Raw genomic sequence first — 14628 nt, forward strand, 5'->3', positions numbered from 1 at the left:
TCCGTTCGAGTGATGAGGTAAGAAATTCCTTAACCCTTACGTGCGCGTAAATTTTTTCTTGTTAGGCCTTGGGTTTGTCGTAACTGGTGGTTTGGTCGGTCGTTTGGTCAACGAACCCACATAAGTGGCTGAAGCTTCGGGACAGCTAGACGCACACGGGCAGATGCCGATCATCTTCTTCGTGCCACCAGGTAAACTTGGTACAACTGCGAAACAATTGTCAACCCAGAGTAAGTATGCTTGTCAAAGGTCCCATAACAGTATGAAAATTATCCTGTACTATAGCACTCATCAACAGTCTTCATTTGATATCCGTATTGTGTAAACACGTTCTAGGGGTACCCGGGTCCACGTTTTGGGCTATATATCGAGACCCTAGCCTCCCAGTTGTATGAGCATTATCCTGTACTATAGCACTCATCAAGAGTTTTCATTTGATATCCATATTGTGTAAACACATTCTAGGGTTACCCGGGTCCACGTTTTGGGCTATATCTCGAGACCCTAGCCTCCCAGTTGTTTGAAAATTATCCTGTACTATAGCACTCATCAACAGCATTCATTTGACATCCATATTGTATAAACACATTCTAGGGGTACCCGGGTCCACGTTTTGGGCTATATTTCGAGACCCTAGCCTCCCAGTTGTATGAAAATTATCATGTACTATAGCACTCATAAACAGTTTTCACTTGATATCCATATTGTGTAAACATATTCTAGGGTTACCCGGGTCCACGTTTTGGGCTATATCTCGAGACCCTAGCCTCCCAGTTGTATGAAAATTATCCTGTACTATAGCACTCATCAACAGCATTCATTTGACATCCATATTGTATAAACACATTCTAGGGGTACCCGGGTCCACGTTTTGGGCTATATTTCGAGACCCTAGCTTCCCAGTTGTATGAAAATTATCATGTACTATAGCACTCATAAACAGTTTTCACTTGATATCCATATTGTGTAAACATATTCTAGGGTTACCCGGGTCCACGTTTTGGGCTGTATCTCGAGACCCTAGCCTCCCAGTTGTATGAAAATTATCATGTACTATAGCACTCATAAACAGTTTTCACTTGATATCCATATTATATAAACACATTCTTGGGTTACCCGGGTCCACGTTTTGATCTCAAGACCCTAGGCACGTAGCCACGTAGCGAAAAAAAGGTAGACATAGGCCGATTCTCAGACCTACCCAATATGCTCACAAAATTTCATGAGAATCAGTTCAGCCGTTTCGGAGGAGTTAAGCCTCTAACACCGTGATAGAAGAATTTTATATATTAGATAAATGTATAGTTTATTAAAGTGCAAGTTTAAGATCTCTGGAAATATGTTTTACATTTTCCTTCATAGAAATAGCGCGACCTGTAAGTTGTACCATCTTAGAATAATATTTATAGGGCTACAAATTGTATACTTACGTATTTTTGTGCAAAGGAGAATTTAGTTGAAGTAATTTCATAAAAATTATTACTACTTCCCCGTGTTAGAACAAAAACAAGTAACTATTTTTTTTTTTAACATTGTGGAAAATTTAGGATTTGCATAGTAATCCATATCTCCCACAAATATCAAGCTATTTCAAAGATGTTTATACTTTTGGATAACCTAAATTCTAAAGTTTTTACTTACAAGGGTCTAACATTTTACATTCCTAGCTTTGGAATCATTAATTAAAATGTAAAATTATGCAGCTCGAAAATAATACTAATTTTAACATTTTATATTAAATAGTTTTTCATGTCACAATAAAACCACGTAATTTGGACTCAAGCTCTAGAAATTATAACATAAACTATTTTTTTTTTTCATACATTTAAATTTTTTGTGCTTTAGCAAAATCACATAACTTCAGATATTTTTAAAATGGCGAGATTTCAGAGTCTATCACCGATTATGCAACGAAACTTTTCGTTGAGTTTCTAAGGATAGGGAGAATTGGCATGTGGTAGTTTTTTGGCCAAAAGAGCAATATGTGTAGCAATAACGGGGATTCTTTAAAAGTAGCTTGCTTTTGCAATGCACCCATTCTCAGGTTTCCATACATTTTAAGCTACGTTGTTTCATTTTGGTTTGAGTTTGAGGTGCTTAGAAATGGGATAGAAAAAAATTGGTTAAAGTCCCTAATAGGTTTTTTCTCGGGAATCCAAAAATCCATAGCAAGACAAAAGCGCGTAAATAAGAGTTACGTGTTTCTGTTTAACCACGGGAGTACTGTTTTCGTGTTCGTAGCCGTATATATGAGGAGTTCCATATCAAAACTCAATAAATACAAATAACATCCTTTTTGATTTCAATATAAACATATTCTAATTTATAATATCTTTCAGACTGTTCATAAAAATTTTAGGATTAATTGGTCTTACTTAAAATTCCAATAAAAAATTAGGAGTTGTACAGACACCTTACGTCTTTTTATAGCGTTTACTCAGTTTTCTCGAAAATGTTCGATTGTATTTATTGCATTTCGATTTGGAGCTCATCACATGTATATGCATACATGCATAGCCCTTATGTATGTACGTAGTAGCAGTTTTATTGGTAATTTACGTTCATATAAACATATGTAAAATAAAACTAATTTAGTTGTATTTAATATACAAAATTGAAAATTAATCCATCTGGTTTATCACACGAAACTTTTCATTTATCAGAAGTGTAAAAGCGTTCAATTTAATCAACTCAAATATTTATAAATAACTTTTAGGCTGTGATTGCCTAATGTGAATAAGAGATACATTAAATAAAGTTTAAGCTTTTAAGCTTGACAGAATCAAATAAATTTATAAAACAAAATCGTTTCTCGTAAAGGGTTAAATTTTTTGTTAGGGACGGCTTAATAAGGCTGAGCTATTTGATTGCAGCAAAAAGAGGGATTACCTGCCATTCACAAAATTCAATCAAAATGAGTTGTTAACTAATATTCCAGTCTTCCCTTTTTAACACCCTTATATTATCTGTGTTTCTCTTACAGATATGTAGATATGTATGTACATATGCACTTAAGCTTTATATGGACTGCTAAGTGCATAGCTTTATCTACACTTATGAAATTGTTGCGCATAAGGTTTTTCCTAAAAAGTGTGTGTTTCCACTATTCTCCACTTTCAAATTTGGTTTGCCTCCACTATCTTTCCATACGCTACTACTATGTGTAGTTCATCATTTATAATTTCATTCATTATTTTTAGGTGTATAGAAAAACTTAAGGTTTATATATTTATAAATATATGAACTCTTATGAAACATGCTAAATTGTTATGTTCAAGACAATATTGTGTAAAATTGTGGCTCACATACGTGCTTCTTGTTGTTATTTGTTATGCTTATCGGTAAAAACTTTGATAAGTTTTGATGTAGTTGATAAAATTTATTTGTGTAGTAGATTGTATATTCAGACCAATTCTAAATATTCTCGCGGAATTTTGTTCTCGCGGATTTTTTTATTCCCGCGGAAAAATTCCTTCAGTTCTGTTCTCCTATGGAGAACAATAATTGGGGAATAGGAATTTCGAATTTTCGAAGTCAGCTGTTTTGTCAATTGAAATTTCGTTGCACATTTCCTATAAGAAGAAGACGGCCGCATAACACAAATCTGCCGGAGTGGCCTTCTTTCATTCAGCAAAGCAATTTTCTGGCGGCCAAGTTGAGTTGAATTCGTCCTTCGACATATGCCAAAATCTATTTAAGCCTTATTAAAAAATCCTCGCGCAATTTCTGGATGGCTGCATCAAATATGCGAAGAGCTCTTCCGTTGCTTATGATATATTTTTGAACTTAAAATAAAGAATATTGTGGTTGTTGTTGTTGTTATATTAACAGTGAGAATATTGTGGTAGAATGTAAATAAATATTTTAGCACAAATTTGTACAAATGTTCTTTCTTAAAAGAACCAATTTCCTTTAACTATTTTGATGCATTGCCTTTAATTTAACAAGTGAAAAAACTCCTATGAAATGGCAGAGAAATCTCCCTCTCCCTCACATTCATAATACCTACTTTTCTCCCATAACCAGTTTCCGCTTTTTCGAACATTGTTCAGAATAGGAGGAAAGGGAGAAGTGAAAAAACTCACAAGGAAATTTTATTTAGAATACGAGGAATGGCAGAAGGGAAAAAACTCGCAGGGAATTTTGGTTTAGAATTGGGCTGATTGAATTAGCACACTGGCTTTATGAGATGGTGGTCAAACTGATTCTGTTATATGGGGTGCTAGTCTGGTGGAAAGCACTGGACAAGGCGAGCACCTCCAAAATGTTAATGTCCGTGCAACGGACGGCGCTAATCGGTATCAGTGGCGCTCTCAGAACAACACCTACCTTGGCACTGAACGTCATGCTGAACATACATATATCGAGTAGATATTGCGGGAAAGGCTGCCGCGGCAAGGTCGTTGGTCAGGCTTCGTGATATGGGCAATGGGCTTTCTGACTGCGGACACTCTAGCTTCCTTACCAGTTTCGACTTTATCCCGGACAGAACGGATTATAGTATGCCGATAGCTGCTCCCTATACAACTTTCACCTCAGTCATTCCACCGAGAGAGGAGTGGGGAAGAGGAATTATCTGGGGCATGGGACTGGTCAGCTTGTTCACGGATGGGTCGAAGCTGGACGGAAAGGTTGGTAGGGGGAGGGGGAGGGTCTTTTGTCAAGAGCTAAATGTAAGCCGCAAGTTAAGTTGGCTGATCACTGCAGTGTATTCCAAGCGAAAGTTGCTGCGATTAAGGATGCGGTGCATGGAATGCTATCCAGTGATACTATGGTTAGGGAATTTAAGATCTACTCAGATAGCCAAGCGGCTATCAATGCCTTGACCTCAACTACAGTGCGATCGAGGGTGGTCTGGGAGTGTATGACCTCGCTTGTGATCGCATCGAATTATTTTACAATTAAGATTATCTGGGTTCCGGGCCATAGTGATATCCCAGGTAACTGTCAAGCGGATCTCTTAGCCCACATCGGTACAACTGAATCGGATGAAGATGGCTGTAGGGATTTCGGGATTCCGCTGGTCACTTGTGGATTGCTTCTCCATAGCTGGGCCTCGAGTTAGCTCAGCAAACGTTGGGCGGACACCACGTCTTGCAGGGTAGCAAGATCTTTCTGACCGAAAGTGGATGGCAGGAGGCCTGCTGAAATAATTGGGTTCACTAAGACTCACCTATCAATAGTCGTTGGGGTTTTGACAGGGCACTGTCCCATGGGTATCCATGCGGTACGTCTCAATATACTGGAAACTCTATCCTGCTGCAGCTGTATGGAGGATGATGAGGTGGAATCACCAAATCACTTTATGCTTCATTGCCCAGCTTTGCCAGAACTAGGCGAAAGTACTTCGGTCGTGACTCATTTGGATATCGCGAGGATTTATCCAAAGTTGAGATCGGTATCATTCGGATCTTTATCGTTGCTACCCAACGGTTCTCTAAGTAGCTAGATCTAAGTCACCGTTATTTTTGATGTCTGTGGTATCACAACGGATCTCCGTGTTGTCCAAGTGAGCTATCCTTACCTAACCTTACCTAACCTAACCTATATATTGATACTTTTGCGATATGGTTGACTTGGCATATACGTAGAATGCTGGCCTACTACCCCGAATATTCTTAGTTCAGGTAATGAAAAAATTAACATTAAACAAAATTTCAAATAATTCTTTCATGTGGGTTTGCCTCTTGGAAGTGATCTAGCATACGTTCCGAGTGTATTCTGCAATTAGAAGTTTTCCGTATTATAATACCACTCTTCAAACAGTTATCATTTGAAATCGGTATAGAAAATATAGGTCTCCATAAATATTTAGAAAAAAAAATAGCCCCGCGTAACTAATTGGAAAAAAAACTTCATCTTAATATTCTAAAAGATTATTATTATCATTTTATATATTTTTTATTTATTTCTGTTATGCTCAGAACAAAAGCTCTGTTCACAGAATGACCTTATGGTGCGACCACGTAAGTTTGTTTGTTATCAGTTATTGGAGTAGGCTAAATCTTGCTCTTTAGGCCTTTTAGAAGAAATTTCGCCTAATACACAAAGTAATGAAAGGAAATTCCAAAAATTTTCTTCTATCAAGAGATATCGGAAAAACAAAGTAAACAAGCCACCAAATGACCATAATGTAACAGAAGGGTTAGACAGAAATGTTATGAATATTAAATTATATGAAAGCTAAAAAAATACTACTTTTGTAAATTCAAATAACGTCTTTTGTATGGTTCAATAAAATATCTACTCTCTTAAAAACAATATTGTTACAAAATTTCCTTAGAACTGGTCGATTGTTGTTGGACTTACACAGATAGCCAAACAGCGACCTAGGCGCTTAACTCCTTTATCACTTCGCCTAGGGCCATTAGCAGCTACAAGAGGTCGCTTCACAGCAGCAGCTAAATTCGCAAACCTAACCCTTATATATGGACCTGGTCTTAGAAAAATCGATTTGGCAGAGGAACTTGCAAAGACAAAGGCGCTTCAGGAGGTTGCAGAGGAAACATACACAGTGGATTCAATTAGTTAGCAGTCTCCAACTGGCACTCCTCGGATACATGCATGATTGCCAAGCAAACTTGTCCGAATTACGACAGCTAAAGAACAGAGAACCCAATAAATAAATATGCGAAGGAAAGACAACTTTTTGATCACTACCACAATAACGGGAATTAAAATAGCGCTCCGTTTAGGCTCGCACAGCAACTAACCAAACAACCAACCTCCTCTACTTTCAGCGAAAATGTGTTACAAAAACTTGCCTATACAAACACTCAATTTGAAAACTTTTCTTTTACCTGTAAATACAACTGGCAACATAAAAGACTTCATACACTCAAGTTTTTTTGATTTTACAAATGCCGTACCAATCAAATGAGTTTTTAGTTTATTATTTCACATTAAGAAGAACCTCAAAAACATTCATATATCTGCTGATAACCGAGTTTTTGTATATTACCAATATCAACGAACCTAATTTCATTACGATGGCTCGCAGAACGGTATTAAATATCAAATTTTTTGGTATTCGACGAAAGTATTTTTAAGTGAGCTTTGTGCATTTTAATTTTTTTAGTTAACCGAAAGAAAGAAAACTGGACATCTTGAACGCATTACTTACATAAAAACACTTGACAAAGAGATCGATTTTGCAATAGATTGGCGTAGAACTTTGAAAGTCTATGATCATACGCAGCAAAATCACGCAAACGTTACACCGAAATTAATTGACTTGGATGCTGACGCGTTTGAAAATTTTCGGGCAATACATTTATTTGTAACAACGCAGTTGAATAAAGATTTTTCACGCAGTGCAGAAAGCAGCAGAAGACAAAGTTTAAGCTCCGTAAGAGCTAAATCTAGTATGCGTTTTGGTCTTGGTCTCAAGACTTCACTAGATGATATACTTATTGGGGTTTGTACATTATAAATAATGATATCAAGATTCTGCCAGAAATTATTTCCCCTTCGTTTAGTATCAAATGTCGTTTTGTGAAATTATTAAAAGTGGAGTTAGCAACTTTTAACGCATCACTAACGATACAAAAAAATTTTGCGAGGAACACTTATATACTATTTTAACCAGTTAACCCCATTAAACAATATCACTTTTGAAGGTCATTAGGGGTGTACAAATCTTCTAGAACAGGGGTCTTTATTACATGGCACAATTGTGCTCTCGCTACGTATGCGAAACGCCAATCGCTTTAAATGTTTGAAGACCAATGTTCTAGAATATTATTCAACAAAATTCCTATTCGACTAAATCTTTGCACAAATAGTCTGTGAGGCCACAAAAAAAAAAAAAAAAATAGTTCGTATGAATGTCAGTTGTGAAAAATCTTGTAAGTGCACATTTCTGCAAGTAATGATGATTTCCTAAAAACATATGAGGAGAGTTCAGGATTTTGTGCGCATAGTCTAACATCAATGTATTTGCAAACTGGTGTAGTATTCTTACACAAAACTCCAAAAAATTATACAGCTATGTTTTTGCTACGTCATCGCAACATCAAAAACTGTAGTTAATTTTTTCACTTTTCAATAGCAAATTAACAATTGTCAAAACAAAACAAAATATGCGAAGAATCCATAGCTTGCATTTCCTATAGCAACGTTTCCAACACCAAATACACAAAATTCTGAACTCCCTTATGATATATTTGCCGTCTTTCAGAGAGTTTTACAGCTCCGGCTCACGCTCAATTCTCATGAGAGACTTGAGAAGCAGATGTCGTGAAATTTTCGCACACGTGAAATGTGATAGGCAGATGTCGCCGCTGTTTTTCATTTAACTCATACGGCGAAAGGCTAAGCAGCGACATCTATTTTTGAAAAAGTAGGTATATTAAAGGCCGCGTTGCCAACCTGAACCAGACTTCTATCTAGATTTATCTGGCTCAAATCGTTGTTGCATTTACATGCAAAATTATTTATCTGGCTCAGGATTTTGCCACCGGATGATAGCTATTGATATATTCCACGAAACAACAGGGCAGATCAGAGTGTTGTGCAAATGGTCTAACATCATTGCGTTCGAAGTTTGTCTAAAATATTTTTACAATACACTTACAATGGCAAAATAACAACTGTGAAAACAAAACAAAATATGCGAAGAAAAAATCAAAAATGAGAAAAGTTGATCACAATTCGTAGCATTCATTTGCTATGACAACGTCTCCAACATCAAACTTCAGGGGCCCTGTTAAGTAACTGTGAGTTTTAAAATGTTCACTTTTTCTTCGTATAATTTTTACAAAATAAAAATGTGCATTTCAAAGCTCATAGTTACTGAACAGGGCCTCAGAACTACCTTATTGTGAAAACAAAAATTTGATATCAAAAAATTACTTACGATCCGCAGCTTATATTTGCTATGGTATATATTTTCAATGCATTTTCACAAAACTCCAAACTGTCATATGTTTTTAGTTTAATTTTAGATATAGAAATTTCTATGATATACAACGCTTATTAGGGTGTGCCAAACAATTTTTTTATTTTCCTTCTGGGATAGTAAAAATATTTTTCAGAGCATTTAAAATATAGATTTTGCAATTTAAGCTTATTATTGTAATGTTTCGAAGCCATCATCGCGACCTCTGACTTTCAAATAAATAGTAAGGGTAATTTTCAAAGTTTAATATAAAAATTACCAGATCTCCAACCCTTTGTACCGAAGTCTTTAGCTTTAACTATTCTTATACGAAATATAACGATTTAAATTATTTCGTTTAGTAGTTACTCGAGGTCAAAATTTCTATTTCAAATTTTATGGGTGTCGCAATATGATTTGTATTGGCAATCTTAAATCGCGATTAGGAACCTCTACACATTAAAATAATAAGCTAACATTTTTACAGGAAAAAAATTATATTTGTTTATTATTATATTATATTTTTGTATGCTTATCGTATACAATTTGTCCACACCTTACAGGTTGGTAGCATACACTTAATGTTAAAGGACGATGAGTTCGGATCACGCTATGATCTACTACCACTAACCGTAGACTTTAGGCAACCTTTCATAAGAGTGATTTTACGCAAGACCGACAACTTTTTGCTGTACGAGCAAGCTAGCACGGTTGTATTGAAGGATAGTTTCGACGCTGAAGCTGCGGATTATGATAATCGTGCATATGATTATTTAACGGTGGGTAGGGGAAAACTTAGGCGTCGCTCTGAAGCTGAAACGCAAACAAAAGATGTACTAGTAAAGGCGCGTGAAGTTAATACAACTGTTAAATATTACATGGATAGACCTTGTTATGTGTCATTATACGAAATGTACGATACCTATAAAAAAATATTTGAAAATAATAAAAGACTTAGCGGAGTGCCTATGATTGCAAATGCAGACTTTTATCCAGATCGTTTGGATGTTATAGCAAAAAATCCAAATTTCTCATATTCAGCTATGGTATTGGAACGTATGTTGGCTAGTAATTATTATCAACAACAACAACAACGCTATCGCAATATGTCAATTAAAACTAAAATGGATGCAAATGTTGATTATAAATATCGAATTAATCTACTTTATCGCATGATACAACCAGTCTTCGAGGAATGTAAAATAATGGGAAAAGTACGTAAAGCCGTATCAGCAATAAGTTTTTGTCATGGCAATGGTGATTTGATAGCTGTCGGTTATGGATTTTATTCGCATTCAGCAAAGAGAACTGTTACCAATGGTAATGTTTGCATTTGGAGTGTGAAAAACCCACGTAATCCTGAACGCACTTACAGCTATCCGGTGCCTGTAACAGCTGTAGAGTTTTCACCATTTTTACCATTTCTTATTGCAATTGGCATGTACGATGGTACAGTGCAAGTACGTAATATTACAAATGCAAATGATCCACCTGTTGCCATATCACAACGTACTTTATTGCTGACATCGGAACCGGTGACAGCACTACAATGGTTTCATCAACCTCATGATGATTCACCAGAAATTGATCCATTTTTGGTATTGACACGAGATGGTAAAATTGCTAAATTTCGTATAATAGCCAGCCCATATTTGTTGGGTATGCGCCAAATGATGCTGAATCGCATTGAAGGCAATCCTGAAGGTGTCCAAATCAAGTCAACTGATATTGGTCCATTGGCTGAAAATTATATTAAATCTAATAGACATCCATGTGGTTTGAATCTGGTTCTGCATCCAGTAATTAGCGATTTGTATTTCATACTCACCGATGAAGGCTGCATACAAAAGTGTTCATTAAATCATACACATCAATATTTGGATGTACTGAAAGTGCATGAGGGTGCCGTCAATCATATGGACTATTCACCATGGTCACCGCGACTTTTCCTAACGTGCGGCAATGACTGGTAAGTGTAAGGAAGCGTTAAGGGCACGCGATTAAATTATTTTTATGAATTATAATAATTACATACTTTTTGCCTCAGTTTAGGTTAGATGGGGTTGGGTTGCAGCTATCCAGTGGAAGGACAACTCACTTGGATATATGTACATTTTAGTGCCTTGTGTTATCTGCTGCGTGCAACGACAAAGCTACGAATAAGGCGCTCGAAAAAACTAGGAAATTTCCTGCTGAGAGTCTAATACTTCCCGACCGAGATATTTCCCCCCCTGGTTATTCATGCAGCTCACACAGCTCTTGTATATTTAGGTGCACAGTATGGACTTCCATTGGGCCGAGCCATGTTATCACTCCAATAGCCTTGAATACATAAGCTTTTGTAAAATATAATAGTTCCGCTGAGTTTTGTGATTCAAAAACATGCTAGGTAGGCCTCGAAAAACGGCAAGACGTGATGTCAGCTGGCTCGACCTTAACCTTTCCAGGAACACCGAGAATATGACCAGCGGTTTCACAAAGTCTCCAATAGCAGACAAGCTCATTTCGCCAGTGTCTGTTTGGGCCAAGAGATCAGCCTGACAGTTGCCAGGGATATCATAATGACCTAGAATACAGATACTTTTTATCAAAAAGTAGTAAAATTACGTCTTTTATGAGGCCAAGCAATCTCTTACAACCTCCAAATTACGGCGGTAAAGCTATAGATTTCCATGGCCGCATATTTGAGTAATGTTCCCTAACAGTGAAAACGTAAGATAGTATTCCATCTACCTCATCCTGTATAGCGGCGACCTTCACCTGGAAGATGATGCAGTCATCAAGAATCTTAAAGTTCTGGCCAATACCGAACTAATTGCAGAATACGGCACCCGCCCACAGTTCCGTTTAACTTTAGTCCATCCGTGAACAGGTTAACAAGACTCCAGTTCCACGTCAATTCCTTACCTTATTTATTTTTGAGGGAACATGAGTGGTGAGTGTGGAGCCAGGAGGGAATCCCTGTCCTTCTAAGTATGAAGTCGATGTTGGTCGGAATGCTTAAGTGCACATAGTTCTCAAGTTTATATCCCTTGGTACTATGCAATATGGCCGCACGAGCCGCAGCCATATTGTTAATGTTATAAGTTCGGTAGTGCGCTCCACCACATAAGAGGTCCATAGAAGAGAATCGGCTTAGCCACCACATCGTACAGCCATTAGACAACCCTTCGAGGTAGTCAGCATATGCTAATTGCCTTTCGTACAAGGCACTGAATCCTACCTCCTAATGAAGGATTGCTGTCAAAAATAGTCCCAAAGTGCTTTAATCCTGTGATACAGTACCTACGTTACTCTTCCAAAAAAGGTTGGTCTAAATTATGGAGTACCGCACATCTGCGAAAATAAAACGAACTTCTTTTTACAAAGCTTGATAGCTCATCCGCATTATTCAAAACACATGTTCACGATACACAGGTAACGTTGTAAAGCGTTCCTTAGTGTATTTAGCACCTCTCCTCGGACCAGAACAGCAAGCTTGTCTGCATAAACCACCACTTAGCGTACCCTATCCTTAAGGTAATGAAGCAGGTCGTTCATAGTCACTACCCAAGACAGTGTAGAAAAACATCTATTGCGTACCCTATCGCGTTTTTAGTTTAATTGGCGCTTAACTGTTTGAAGGGTTATGCCCGTCGGACAAGGCATGCCAGTTCCTTCGTAGGGATACCTTGGTCACACCAAATGAGCTTAAATCATTTTCCACCTGGTTACTACTGGTATTAACAGTTTCTCCTCCACATATTCGGATATTGTCGAAATGCAAAAGATTATGGGTTGTCTGTAACGAACTCGAAAGCACGGGTGCAACCTGATCTGAAGGCAATGTTCATACTGTGGAGAATATTCGCAGTTTTCATACGTCACTATGCCGCTGAATGGGAAAACAGCCACGTAAGCATGTACATAACAATAAAGAGCGGAGATTACTCAGCCTTACACCAACATGTGAGTGAAAAGAAGGCAACAGTGAGTGTGCATAAGAGCTCGGACGTTATTGCACATGCATGTAAACAGTAGCTAAAAGCGCAGAAGTTATGACTTGCACATATACACGCATACACCTAGAAGACAGCAACGAAGAAAAATGAGAAAAAAAAAAAAATAAGCAACTATACTAGCAGGCTGTCCACGAAAAGTCCAGTCCCTGCAAAAAACAGGCACCTGAGAGTATAAAACCAGCGAAAGCTAAGGAGTAGTCTGTCAAATTGATTTCAAACTTTGGAAGTGAAGAACGCGAGTAATTTGATTGTGAATTACTGCTAACATAGTAGTGTTGTAAATAAAGAACATTTTGCTATACTGAATACTCGAGTTATTTATTCGATTTGAACGGTAACAGAAGTTGCAGGATAATCCCTAATACGTTTCACTCGTTTCATCTAACATACGCCCGCTCGTAGCTTCGGACACTGGCGAAAATCGGTTCGGAAACGACTAAGCTGATCATCGTGTCTTCCAAGTTTGTCTTTTTATGTAAAGCAAACCTAGAAATACATGTTCAGTAGCTAACCACAGAATACTTGAACTGTTAAAACTTTAAATCCTATGGGAATTTTCTCTCTGCGTTTTGTAAGTCCGTTTTAATTTCATCTTCGAAATATTAAAAGCTGTCAGAATTTTTGCATCACATTTTCAGAATTGTTTTATATTTAGAACTATGCAATACTGGGTGCTATCTACATATATATTTTTTTAATTTTTTAGGACTATTCGTATTTGGCTAGAGGGTATATTTCAACCGTTAATTACGCTTACCGAGCGCTATACACCAATTCACTGCGCTTTGTGGAGTCGCACGAATTCGACGGTTATTATTTCAATAAATCGCGAAACTGTAGATATGTGGGATTTAAGGCGTAATTTATTAGCACTTGTATCATCAACAAAAATTGACAAATCTTTTCACACAATTGCTAAGTAAGTACTGCAGGAATTTGGAAGCTTTTAGTGTTAGGTCTTTAGATATTTTAGATACGTAAGTGTCATAATTATATATAACATGTATATATCACTTTCCCGCAGAGTGAGCCTTTGCGGCAGATCACTTGCTATTGGCAATGAACGTGGAAATATATTGATGTGCAGTTTCGAAGATATGCCTTTCCCGTGTCATAATCAATATAGTCAACTGGAAAAGGCGATTTATAAGGCTATAGAAACATCACCGTCTCTTTTGTTCCAGTTTAAAAATATTGGCTATTTTGGTTATGAGATAAAACAAAAAGGATTAAAAAAAAAGTCGTCCATTGGACGTCACTTTAGTTTTAAATAATTATGTGTTATTTTTAATTGCAGTAAATGTTTATAAACTGAATAAAAAAATAGTGTAGTATATATTATTCTCTAATCGTGTACTTATAAAGAAAGCAGTAATTTAAAAATTTGGGCATAACTTTCAACCGATTTTACTTATTTTCACAGAAAATACTTGTCGTGATAAAATCAATACTTTAACCGATTTTTGTTGTAACACTTGCTCGGCAAGCTGGCATAAAACCACGCCTATTAAAATAAAAAAATTTCGAACATAAATTCTGTTACTGAAACCATGCAAAACAATCCCAAAAACGCATTCGAAAAAATGCGAAAATTCTAGAAAATTTTACGAAAATTTCGAACTTGTTTAAAGTTCTATCAATTTTTTTGAGTATCCAGTTTTGTAGCCCAGTCAATTTCAGTCTGAAAAAGTACAGGTCACAGGTCTCACAAAATCCGCTTGAAATTTCGAAACTTTTTTTTTTTTTTTT

At 36.8% G+C, this 14628-nt stretch overlaps 1 protein-coding gene and 1 long non-coding RNA gene across 2 annotated transcripts in view; one reads left to right on the forward strand and one right to left on the reverse strand.

The window, feature by feature from the left end:
* Positions 1–14153, forward strand: part of LOC137247777 (dynein axonemal intermediate chain 4-like) — a 42056-nt gene extending 27903 nt beyond the window's left edge. The window contains exons 3-6 of the mRNA XM_067778728.1: positions 7079–7417; positions 9442–10847; positions 13586–13798; positions 13904–14153. Of these exons, the coding sequence (XP_067634829.1) occupies positions 7079–7417; positions 9442–10847; positions 13586–13798; positions 13904–14153 (2208 nt within the window). The remainder of the gene's footprint in view (positions 1–7078; positions 7418–9441; positions 10848–13585; positions 13799–13903) is intronic.
* LOC137248978 (uncharacterized) overlaps positions 1–14628 on the reverse strand; it is an 88602-nt gene that overhangs the window by 59128 nt on the left and 14846 nt on the right. The gene's annotated exons all lie outside the window — the stretch shown is intronic.

The sequence above is a fragment of the Eurosta solidaginis genome, chromosome 4 (genome assembly GCF_040869045.1).
Source record: "Eurosta solidaginis isolate ZX-2024a chromosome 4, ASM4086904v1, whole genome shotgun sequence".
Classification (NCBI taxonomy): Eukaryota; Metazoa; Arthropoda; class Insecta; order Diptera; family Tephritidae; genus Eurosta; species Eurosta solidaginis.